This window comes from Athene cunicularia (assembly GCF_003259725.1).
Source record: "Athene cunicularia isolate RWA chromosome 4 unlocalized genomic scaffold, athCun1 chr4_part1, whole genome shotgun sequence".
Taxonomy (NCBI): domain Eukaryota; kingdom Metazoa; phylum Chordata; class Aves; order Strigiformes; family Strigidae; genus Athene; species Athene cunicularia.
The window spans coordinates 25,569,838-25,582,588 of NW_020799098.1; the positions used below are offsets into that span (position 1 = coordinate 25,569,838).

Below are 12,751 nucleotides of genomic sequence, written 5' to 3' on the forward strand. Positions count from 1 at the left end.
TCCAATGAATTGTTGCTAAAAGCATAGAAGTTCATAATTTGATGTAAATTGCAGAATACAGGGTCTTCTGGTGCCTCTGCCTGTGCTCCGTGTATTTTACTTTGTAAAAAATGTAATTAAACTGTGATTAGGTGAAAGTGGAAACAGAATAGCTTCTAACTTTTATTAGTAAATGCCCAAAGTGACAAAACACAAGACTGAGCAGGACAATGAATAAATAGATTGGACTTGGCTTTAATAAATTTGCATAGATACAGAAAATGTTAACATTTTCCATCTTGTCCAAGCAAACAAATAACCCTTCAAGTTAGCTACACCCTGCTTGGATTAAAAGTCCTTTCCAAACCCTCTTTCCTCAATGTTTTTTTAAACTGTCCTGGCGTTTGGCATTATCCTCAGCAAATTTGTAAGGACAGAAAAGCATGCTTTGCAGGTAGGTTAGTATCAGGAGTTTTAGTATCAATCCTGTTCATTCCTAAAGACTGATTTTTTTTAAATGAGGAATTTGGGTCATATTTTTTAATTAAAAAAACCCAACAACCAAACACCACACCAAAAACAAATGCCAAAAAAACACAAACACACACACCCCCCTCCCCAAACCAAAAAAAAAAACCCTACAAAAATCACATCTCTTCAAGCAGCTACTACAGTAATTTTCCATTATAAAGACAGCTACTGTGAGGCATCTGAGAGAGGGTTTTGGTAGAAAATTCAAGGAAAAGTCCAAAAAAGAACAGTATATACAGCTAAGAAATAACTTTTCATAGTAGAACAATGAAGGATTTCAGCTGAGAGGTCTGTATGTGTGGGAAGCCATAATTTCCCAGCAGAGATAAGAATGAGTCCAAGGGCATTCAAGAGGTTTGAGAACTCTTTGCTGTTGAATGGAAAATCCTCTGAGCTAAAGTGCTTAAGTTTTCCAGGCCCTCAGCACCTTCTGCACTGAACTAAAAGTTTTGAAGAGCCACTAAAAATGCCCTTACTGGAATGTCCTTGGCATGCAAAGGGCTTTGTGGAGATGACACTGTGTTCATGGTTGGATATTTTTTTATATGCCCATGTTGTAAATTTGCCAACAATTAACAGTTTCATGGCTTTTTTTTTTTATTATTGTTATTCTAAAGAATCAGAGCTGGAAAAGATAAACATGTCTGGTTTTTAATTACAAAAAAAAGAAGGAGGGCTTGTTATTAAATTTGCTAATGAAAAACTAATTTCCAAACAATAGGCAATAGTGGGAGTAGCTGAATAAAGAAATGCTTTGGTACTTCAATGAGAATAATTAGTAACTGAGGAAAATGAAAGGCCTGTGTTTCAAGAAGGGGATTATAGACTGATAGATGTAGGTCATGTGAAGAAATACTTTAATGAGCATTCCCTTGAGTGTAATGTCAATAGTTTGTGGTTTTAAGCTAAATTAAAAGTGACAAGGTTTGTTCCTGATTTTAATAAAATAAGTTACGCTTGCAGTACCTTCTGCTCTTTACCAATAAAAATGCAATTAAAATATTTGGAAAACCATGTAATTAATGAAATAGCCTTTGAATTGAATATGTGTACAGAATCTCTGTTTTTTATTAAAATAAAAATGCATGAAATATTAATCTGTATACTAATTTCCTGATGCTGTAACACTAATGACAAATGTGCCCCCACAGTTTCCTAGGAAATTATTTTTCTCTGCAGAAGCTCTACAGATGTTATTTTTTACATGGAAAATTTAATTTCTTTACTAGTTGACTGCAAAGAAATTTTACAGCTTAGGAAACATCTTTATATTTTTACTGTGAAAAAGATTTTGTCTCTGTACCCTCCAGGACTTGTAAATTCATAACCCAAGTAGGATGCAAGACATAGGTGCCCATAACAGATATCTCCTGCAACTCCAGTTTAGTGTCAGGCTGACTTTGCAAGAAAGGAAAAGAACCAGAATCATTTGATCTTCTGGACAATTTTGGGCAGGCAGATTTCAAAGAGTAAGATCATTACCTCAACAAGGACATATCCATATAGCTGGATACAAACCATAGGCTTTTTGCTCTGTCGTGTCTCATACCAACCAGATGTGAGCCACTTTAGTCCCTAACCTGTGTTGCTCAGATCTGGGTCCAAAATATTGGAGGGTGTCCATGAGGAAGAATTTAAGTTTGGATACTGCACTGGATTTTTCTGTCAAGAAGAAAAAAAAAAGTATGGGTCAAACATACTTGCATGTAGTTGGCTGATAGGAGAGGCAAAGTATGGGACTATCAGTTCTCCAAGGCAGACTGTCAGTGTAGCTGTAGTTCATGGTGAAACAACATCCCTTCCTCCAATGAACTCCTGCCTCACATACATCTGATTATTAAAATTCTTCACCAAACATAATTTTTCTACTTCGTCTTCCTAAGAAATCAGGTTTTGGCCCTAATGTTGATCCAAGTGAAAATGAGTGCCCTGTCTGGTCCTTTTAGGCCAGATTTCCTGGTGTTATTACCTAGTGTGCTTCTGCAACACTACAAAGGCTAAAAGAAAAACACCAGTGTAGCTATGAAATCCTTACTGGATCCTGCCGTTAGGAGAAAAATCAGTCAGGCAACATCTTCACTTTGTGGTATAATCTCCTTTTCTCTTTAAAATAAATATCTCTGCCTGCAGGTGCTGGGAGCCTGGTCTGCAGCCAGGAACAAGCATTGCAAAGCAGTTGACTGAGTTCATTGGTATCTGTGGCATAGTTTTTAGCTATTTGCCTCTCTGCATTCAGATGTTTTCCTTCTCTCACAGGACCTGGCTCGGTGGAAGAGTCGTCGAAGGAGCGCTTCACAGGATTTAATAAAAAAAGAAGCTGAGAGAAAGAAAATGGAAAGGTTATTGTCTGGAGATGGAACAAATGAGCGCAGAAAAAGCATCAAAACCTACCGAGAAATTGTAGAAGAAAAGTATGTTGTTTTACGGAAGTGCAGTGGCATGTCTGAAAACATTGTGTGCTCCATAGGTGATAAATAACTGTGGGCAGACATGCCTGCAGGCCTGGGTTGAGGGAAAGAAGGTTGATGGAGCAGGGGGAATAGGAGTGATTTCCAGCATTAATTTTAATGGCATGGTCTCTCTTGTCTTGTCTCCCTTGCCAGAGAGAGAAGAGAGCGGGAGCTTCATGAGGCATACAAGAATGCAAAGTCACAGGAGGAGGCGGAGAGCATCCTCCAGCAGTACATCGAAAGATTCACTATCAGTGAAGCTGTCCTTGAGCGTTTGCAGATGCCAAAAATTCTGGAAAGAAGCCATTCAGTGGAGCCAAATTCCCCACTGAAAGACCCAAATCCTCTGAGATACTTAAGGCAACAGTCACTGCCTGCTCCAAAATTCACTGCCACCATTGAAGCAACCATTGTTCCCACCACAGAACTAGAGCCCAGCAGTTCAACGGGCCGTACATCTCCTAGCAAAAGCGTTGTCTCCAAGGCTGTGCCTATGCTGACACCCAAGCCTTACTCACAACCCAAAAATACACAGGAAGTTTTAAAGAACTTCAAGGTAGGATATGTTGTACTCCCCAAAGTCAATCAGGAGGCAAAGAGGTCTTGCCTAAATCATCTGAACATATAAATGTTTCATGCAATTACGTAGAAAATGGTTGCAGCATTCTGATGTTACAAAACTCCGCTTCATGCTCTGTGCTGCTCAGTCTAGTGGTCTCTTCTTGGTAACCAACCTTCTTAGAAACTTGACCTGTTCAGACTGAAATATTTGTACTGGTCATTTTTCCTCAGGATAAATTTGTTTGAGGAAAGACAGAGAAAGGAAGGACCTCTAAGAAAGAAGCAACATGTTTTCTGGGAAGGAAGTTAGGAAAGAGTATGTTGTCATAGTTTTTTTGTTTTTAAACCAAAAGGAAGGGGAAGGGACTGTGGAGGCCCTGAAGCCAGGAGCAAAGCCTGAACTGGCTTTTGTGTCAGGGGCCTGATTTTTGCCATATCCAAACAAGTGTGTCCTATTTCAGCCCAGTCATAAGCCTTTGAAACACTGCAATGTGCATATATTTAGTGTAGAGGGTCCCTACTCTCAGAATCAAGAGCCAGCTTATCTCTGTCCTAAATGTGCTTCTCACCAGGGATGAATGGGAAAAGCTGCATCACTGGTGTTAAGAGGGGATATAGGTTGTCCATGAATGTTTAGGGTGAACGATTGGTACGGGGACAGCAGTGCAACTGGGGCTTGCTGGTGAGACAAGAGGAGTGACTGCATTGCGTTGCAAGAACTATGCAAAGATTATGGCAGTAAAAGAAGTAAGAGACTAGGGATGCCTGGAATAAGGAGGCAGCCATGAGATTTTTGGGCAAAGGGCATAGGAGGAGAAAATGAAACTGGATATGAAATCTGAGGAGCATATCTTTGGACTGGTGGGTGTGGAGAATAAGTAAAATACTGAACCAGTGATGGAGAAAGCAAAGAACTGGGATGTGTTAGAGAAAACAGTCCAGAATAAGTCAAGTTTGAAGAAATCTGCTTCTCACAGTGCCTGTACCAAACCTGGAGCTTCCCCAAGTCTCATTATAGCTTTGTCAGAAACAGTGCAAAGCCTACTGGCATGGGTACCACTCCACCCCCTGCCACCCCCCCCAGCCTGCAGAACTCAGGTCCCTTTGCATCTCCCATTGCTATCTGATACTTTGCTAGTGGCACGCAGGCGTCCCTGCAGTCCTGCTGATGTCCCAGTAGCATTGCTGCCATGTATATCCATATTGTTTACTTTTTAAAAAATAAGTCCATTTTGTACAGGTAGTGAAAAAGCATGATGTGATGTCTAATTTCTTGAAGTCTCTCCCAGCTCTTGTGGAAACCCCCCCACCTAGTTGAAATGTGATCCTAGTAATTCCTTTTTCTCCTATACCTCTGTTGGTATTCCCCTAGAGTTTACATTTTAGACATCAATGAACCATGGATCTTCATTTTTTTTCTGATCCATGCCACTTCTCAGAGGACCAAGATAGAAGTGTGTATCACCTTCATGTTAATGCATATATAGTTCACGTATGTGGGGAGAAACTAATTCACAGATGCTTCTATCTCCCACCAACTACCACTAAAAGTCTGTCTAGATCTTGTTGGCTTCGTGTGGAAGAATGTGATTTGTCTCATTAGAAATTGTTCCCTAACACATTAGCACTGTAGCATTATTTTCCCTTGAAACACCAGTCTGTCAGTGATTCTCAGCTCTGGTGACAACATGTTGACTTGCTCCAGATCAGAAGGAAAGGAGCATGTTTGTTTAACTCTGCAGCCAGGGCATCTGTCCTGATCATTCAAACATTTGGGTTTCCTCCTTAATATAAATAGAGAAATGTCTTAGTCTAAACAGAGACACTAAAATGGATAGTACAGCCTGCCAGTGTTTTCCTGTTTTTTTTATTTCTGAGATCTTTCATGACCTGCCTCTCGAGTAGATAATCCAGCACACACTCCCAGAAGACTTGGGGCTCAGTGTCTGCATACACTTGCATTTGGAAATAAACCCTAAGAGTGGTAGTGTTGAGTGGATGATAGCCGTGAGGAAAGGGAAACCTTTTCATCTGAAAAGCAGTCAGAAGGGTGAAACTGTTTGCAGAGCTGGGCTGTTTCTTCTCTGCCTGAGAGCTAACTCTTTTCACCTCACTACACATCTGTCAGAGCTGAGGATGCCCAGTACCTTGGAGACAGCCCCTTAGTTAATCACCCTCAGATACAGAACAGACCTCTGGATGCACGTATACAAGAAATCTACGGGAGGAGTTTGCCCTCAGCTTAGCACTGACAGCATATACTAACTTGGAGTACCACTCTTGAGGTATCCAAGCTGTTTACTCAATAAGTAAAGTACTGAAGATAAGTAAATGGGGAAATAAGAAGTGGGGCAGGGAGGATGAGATGGGAAGAACTTGTTTTCTTAAAACTGTGTTTCAGTTCTATAAAGCAGTTTTGACACTTGTTGCATCAGTTCATAGTTCACAGTAACAGTGAAATAACAGTGAAATAAGAGAAAAGTTCTCATGGAACAGCTTACCTCTGAGCTTGTTTTTACATGTGTTTTTTGTTTATGCAGTATCTGTGGAGAAACCTGGAGTGACTATATCACATATATATCCCAGACAGCTTCTCTAAGAAATCACTGATCTATGCCATTATTCCCTCAGCGATTAGCAGAGAAGGTTCTGACCATATTTACTCTGTCGCCTTTGCATTGTCTCCTGTGATGACCGTTTTTCAAGGAAAGGTCTTTGTGCACAGAGTAGCAAAGCCCTTCTTCAAATCTGTTTAAACCCACACCTGCTGACAAGTCTATAAACCTCTGTGCTATAGCAAGGCAGGAGCAGTATGGTGTTACTGAATACTTGGTCCCCTCCTGGTCTCTCTCCAGCTGGGCCCTCTTATGGTGAATGGCTTGTGAGTTCTTTGTAGCAAGACTTTTTCATATATACCATGGCCTCTACAAACAGCCCTCCAAATTGAAGGAAGTCTTTACATGCCACCTCCATTCAGAATGTAATTACGAAGTATTAAAGTCGCAAGAGGAAGCTGTATCAGTGCAAAGGAAGAAGCTAGAGATTTTGTATTTTCTTCCTTGCTTAAGGGTTCCCACCAGGGAGCTAGCTTGACTCTGAGAACAGAGTAGTTAAACTGTGTCCGTGCTCTCCTTTTCATGGAGACTGCATAAAATCATCTTATAGGAAAACAGCCATTTCTTTTATGGCCTCATGGAGAAAGTGGAATGCCAAGTTTCATTTGTTGGTCCCTTGTTTCCCTGTTATGAACAGTAAAGAAACAAGTGGATGAACTTTGCTGCTCCTGACCCTTGAAAGTTCACATGACAGTGCTTCAGAAAGCACGGTTTACTAGTACTGTGATGAGGTTGTCAGGGTCCATAGTAGTTCATCAGTGTAATTAGTCCTGGAGAACCCACTTGCCTCTTGTATGAGGCAATGCAAAACCCATCAGTTTTGGTCTAAATTTAATATAACTTTGTTGTTCTTGTAAAATTCATTGATCTGTGATGCACACAAAGGGTGTCTGTATGTGACTGGGAGAACGAAATGTGGGAAACCAGGGAATCCAGAAAAATTATTACCTTCTGTCTGTATTTTGTTTATGACTCCCCTGGAATAGGGTTTTCTTCTACATGGCCTGTTGAATGAAATGTGTGCTTGGCTCTGTCCTTCACTGATGGCACAGACTGTGTTGACAGTTGTTAATGTCATGTTGAAGTCCTAATTTTTCCTTTGAATGCTAATTGCCTCAGCATATTTATTTAACTGTATTCTGCAGGTAGATGGAAAAGTCAGCATGAATGGAGAAAATTTCAACGGCGTGGAAGAGAAGGATAAAGAGTGTACAACAGTAATATTTACTCCTTCACCGAGCAGATCTCTGAAATCTGATGGAGTAGCCAAAGGGGACAAGCCCCCGGTAGAGTTGAAGAAGGACCCCACAAGTGTTGAGCTCAGTTTACAGAGGCCTGCCACTCAGAGTGTGCACAAAGAGCCAACAGTAAGACCAACACGAACAAACCAGCCTTACTTTCTCTGCCAATTTTCTGTCTCATAACATATTTAATCACTAACTAATGAAATCCGAGTGCTTATGTTTGCTTTATTTCAAGAGGGTGTGCCCGGACCAGAAAAAAAAGAACAAATCCTTTGTAAATTAAAGGCTTCTTCCTTTGAGATGTGAGTAGAGAAATGGGAGGGGAAGATTCAAAAAATTTTTGCAGCCAGTGTCTCTTTTTTTTCAGATGTCATGCAGCCGATAAGCATGCTTTAAATGTGCTGGGCCAGGGAGAAATCGACTCTGTGTCCCAGCTATTGTGCAGATTTATTCAGCGCTTCTCCTGATGTTAGCTGATTAGATCAGCAACGTAATTGGACTGTGCAAGCCATTATAATTAATCTCAGTTTTCAGTTTTCAAAGAAGAGGATGTGGATGTGCTGGCAGTTTTGAGCATTAAGCTTTCATTCTCCTCTCAGAAATATTAGAAAAGGGGATAAGCTATTGAAATGCTCAGGGGGGCCAATGTTCTTCTTAACTGCCTTATCAAAGAAACAAATTAATTTTATCTTTTCATCTTTCTCTCCCCCTCTTCCCCAGAGAAAAAGGCAGGAATAAAACTAGAGCATATCACAGCAGGAATCTAGATGCTACAAAACTGTAATACTAAACTGTGATACCAAAAACAAAACAAGAAATAAGGACCGGACTGCAAATAAAGCATGTTAAAGTGTTGCAAACAAGTGGCAGGAGAGGGAATTCTCACTGTTCTTTTCAGTGTAACAACAAAGAGACTCAGAGATGTGGTGAGATTTGGAGTATGATAATTTTTTGCTTTCATCTCAGATTTCATCCAAGCATTGGCGAGATGGATAACAGGGAGCAGATGGGGATCTGTCCCGGGATGTGATGGTTTATTCATGCCAAAGGGCTTGTGTCTTATCTTACTCCTCTGCTTCATGCCAGTCTCTGGCCACAGACAACTAAGCCATGGAGCCTGCAGCAAGCATGGGAGCTGGGGTGTGTTGTGAGCATGGACTTGATCCTGTCGGAGGGAACTGGTATAGAGTCAAAAGTGAATGATTTGTAGGGAAGCAGTCAGGGATGGCAGAGCAGAGGCTGCTTCTGTCAGAGTGAATTGGCTATAAGGGAAAAGCCAGGTAAGCACTGCATCTGATACGGGAGAGCTGGTAATGGGAATGTTTGGAGGATGGAGAAGAACCTCAGCTTGCTATAGATAGAAGTACAATGGCTATCAGAAAAATAGCTGAATGAAAGTGCTACTGTCTCCCTTTTTTAGGAATTCCAGACCAGTATAGCTGAGGAAAGTGTTGAGAGGATATTCAGCAACAGAAGCCACTATTAGGGCTTCGGTATGCTTGTACCTGTTTGATACCCTCTCATCCTTCCCTTTCTACAGCTTTGAGGATGATGTGGCCAGCTGGACACAGGTTTTTCTGTATCCAGTTTCTGCTTCCAGTATCTTAGCCCTTGTGGTGATACTGACAAAAGAGGCAGAAGAGTCTGAATTCTCGGATTCTTTGTGACTCTGACATTTGCAGAATATCTCCTGGTTTGTAAGGCTGAGTGCACTTAATGATGAAACTTTCTAGAGGGAACAAGTGTGCATCCAGATGGTGCTATTGACAGAGCTTCTCTGCTCTAACTAAGGATTTTATATCTCTAGTTTCACGATTTCATCAATAATGTAACTGTGTAATGCAAGTCATTATAATTACCCCTGGTGCGTCAGCTTCAAGCAAAGGTGTGAAGCATGTCAAGGGCAGAGCAAGGAGAGGAGACTGCTTTGAGGAGGATTTTACATGGGGAAACAAATCAAATGCATTGAGCATGATGGGGGAAAGAGAAGGAGACCTGCCTGTGGTTGAAACGGAATTTGCCAACCTAAGTTAAGATTTACAGGTTCTGTCTTTCTAGAGGTTTGCTCCTCTTTACCCACTGCTTTGTTTTAATATTCCAGGCCCCCATGCCTTAGAATAAGGCGTAGACAGTAAGTTAGCTATCAGGCATACAGGAGTGTCCTGGTTCATGGATGAGAAGGGCTTAGATGCCAGGTTACAGAGATGGGACCTGGTACTGACACTTGGCTTCTCCATTGTGTGTGCTGGGATGCAGGCCAGCACTGCTAACAGGCAGCTCAATATGGACATGATCAGTCTGAGGCCTTACCTGCAAGAATCAGACAGCTATGCTGGACTGGCTTTGCTCAGCCTTCACCCTATACCTATTTTACTTCAGTTTCTGGACAACTGACACAACAATGTCAGCCTGTATCTGCAGAGTCTGAAACACGAAACTCATCTCTGAAGGTCTAACCTCTCCTAGGAAGTTTGGGAATCCAAATGAGCAAAGAAAAGAGCCTCCTGGGCTCATCCCACTCCTCATAAAACAGGACCTTTTGCTAGGCAGGATGCTGAATAACCCAGTAGCTGTCACTGTGAGCCTTCTAGAGGGGAGGAAGGGTTTTGCTTTTTGCCCGAGCAGGATGGGGCTGCCAAGCTACACATTCTTGGAAGTAAGAAAGCCTTCTGAAGCTGTTACTCTATCAACTCCCACAGGTAGACACCAGGGCTATAGTTTTTGTCTGATACTTAACCCTACTGAACTTTTAGGGGAGGAGAACAAGACAACAGAAACAGGGATAGAAAAGCAGCTGATGAAGAAGCAGACATGTCTGGAGTGGAAGAAACAACTACATTTCTTTTGCCTTGAGAAAACGTTTACAAATTGAGCAAGTTTTCAGAGCTTTTTTTAAACTTGCTTTCTCTGCCTTTATTTGTATATTTTCCTGTATTGATAGAGTTCTTGTTAGCTATGTCCTTCCCAGGCTTTGAATAACATTCCCAGGCACTAGTTCCTTTGTCTGTTAAGAGATGCTGTTTCTGGTGGGTTTTTTTCCCTCTAGTTGCTCTGATATTTGTTTTGGGTTTGTATTTTATTCATTCATTTTCTGCCCTGACTCTCTTTGGTGAAGTATATATTCCTTTTCATCTGTACATTACTTTGGCTCTCCTGTCTTCCCCTTTTGATTCTTTTTCTGTTCTTTGTGTCTCCCTTCCTCCTCCTCCTCCATCCCACTTAGGGCTGCTGCCCTGCTGTTTCAGTTCAGTTGTCAAATGGACTAGTCCTGTCTTCTTTCTGCCTGGCAGGCTTCCCTTTGAAGCTCTGTAGCCCTGCTCTAAATCTGTCCGGCTGGCTTCAGGCATTGTCTGCAATATGGGAAGATGCTGTGCAGCTGTACTTCAACAGCTCTTTTGGCCCGAAGTTTGGAAAATGGTTTAGTCAAGTTCCACCACTTAAAACACTAATATGAGGGTTTTGGGGAGCTAGAAAAGTTCAGGGATCATTTCGTATGGGTGAGACCTCAGCATCAGTTGTGTATTTGTGAATCAAATAATGACTGGCTATCAGAGACTGCTTGGGAAACATATGTAACTCCTGCCTAAACCTACTGTGAAATGAGATGCTCAAAGCTGCAGCAGGTGGGGAAGATAGTAAAGAAAAATGTCAGAAAGAAACTATACTTGTGTCTATAGCGTATAGGTAGAGTACTTAGACTGAAGAGGGGGGAGATTTTACAAGAAACTTACCTTTAGTCAAAGCAGATAATGAAATTTTGCCTATGATTTAAGGCTAGAAAGGATAAATTTGTCCTGTAAGCAGACTGAAAATATCCCACTGGTGTTTGTGAAGCGATGTGCTGCTAAGGGGGGTGGTAGGTAAAGCACACCTCTCTTATTGCAGCTGGAAAACCTGGGGCAAAACCCCAAAGACTGACTGATCAGTCAGTGGCAATGCCAACAACAACACAAGAATCATCTCCTCACCCTGGTCCTACCTGTCAGCCATTAAGTCTTGTTTCCATTATACAGAACAGCAATGCACATTACAAATGCTGAGAAGTTGTATTCTCTAGCTCTTTGAATCAGAAGTTGGCGAAGTAAATGTTTTGTTTTAAAATTGTATTTGTGCAGATTTTAGTGTAGGGAGATTAATCTGTCAATGAGTAACATCACTATATTTTAACCAATCTGTGTATGAGTGTTTAGAAATTACTGGTTTGTTATAGCTCTAATTATAGCTTTACTCTGATCAACCAAAAAGAAATAAATATAGACAGCATCTTTAAAAAGATCAGGGTGGGGTGGTGATGGTGGGGAGAGATTTTGGCTTTCTTTTAATTTTTTGCTAGCTAGCTTAAACTTGCCCATTTCTACTCACTGCATGCTTGGCACAAAATAAACTTTTTTTATGCATCCAAGTAACACTCTCCTTCATCTTCAGAAATCCACTGCTTGAACTGAGATTAAAGTATAAGCTTTCTTGTGGTTGGGATTTGTTGGCCAAGCAACAGGAAAGCAGAAAGCAGAGTTGAAATCCTGATTTGTACATATCTGGTAGGACAAGTATTTGTTCTTTGATTCATTACAAGAAGCACTTGTAGAGTAAGCATGTCTGTTCCAGACTGACAACTTTGCTTTGAACCACACATGGAGGATGTGTGGAGAGCTGGACTACCTGAAGGGAGAAAAGTTTAGGATGAGAAGTGAGAGCGCAAAGCTTGAAAGCAGCTAGAAGGGAACTCTGCACAGGACTTGCTTACGAATCTAACATCCATTCTTCCATTCTCCAGACACACATACACGTTTCAGTGTCTATAAGTGGCAGGAGCTTCTTTTCCATCCCAGTTGAGCAGTAATAACTAGAAAAATGACTAGCAAGAATATTCAACACTATTTCTTGCTATTTCAAGGCTTCTCTGTCAATTACTGATCCACCCTGATCTTTAGTTGCAATAGCTGGCCTGAGTATATTACATAGCTGCCGGATGAGACAGATGACTTAATGTGTCAGAGCAGTGTTCTGGCTGTACTACTATACTGGCATAACATGCAAGGCACTTCTCTGTGGCAGCCCAAGGTCGTGCCACCATTACCACCCACAACAACAGAAAATACTGGCTTTGATGAGGAAATCATCATACAAAATGTTTAAAGTCAATGATACATGTACAGTTTCAATCACGGAAGTTTGAAAGATGTGTGAAGCAATTTCTACATGTGGCTGTTGATACTGCAACCAATTTCATTCCTGAATGAGTTTACAGAATTTAAACTGTAGTTCTAACCTGATTCTTCACTATATCTCTGCATTGTCACTGGTTCCAGACAAGTTTGTTTTGTCATGTTTTCATGAAAAGTACAGTAACGTTATTTCACTTGATTTTGTG

General features: G+C 41.1%; 1 protein-coding gene across 1 annotated transcript in view; it reads left to right on the forward strand.

Moving 5' to 3' along the window:
- Window positions 1-12,751, forward strand: part of LIMCH1 (LIM and calponin homology domains 1) — a 111,976-nt gene that overhangs the window by 70,494 nt on the left and 28,731 nt on the right. Inside the window, 3 exon segments of the mRNA XM_026847119.1 lie at window positions 2,767-2,921; window positions 3,114-3,516; window positions 7,282-7,503. Of these exon segments, the coding sequence (XP_026702920.1) occupies window positions 2,767-2,921; window positions 3,114-3,516; window positions 7,282-7,503 (780 nt within the window).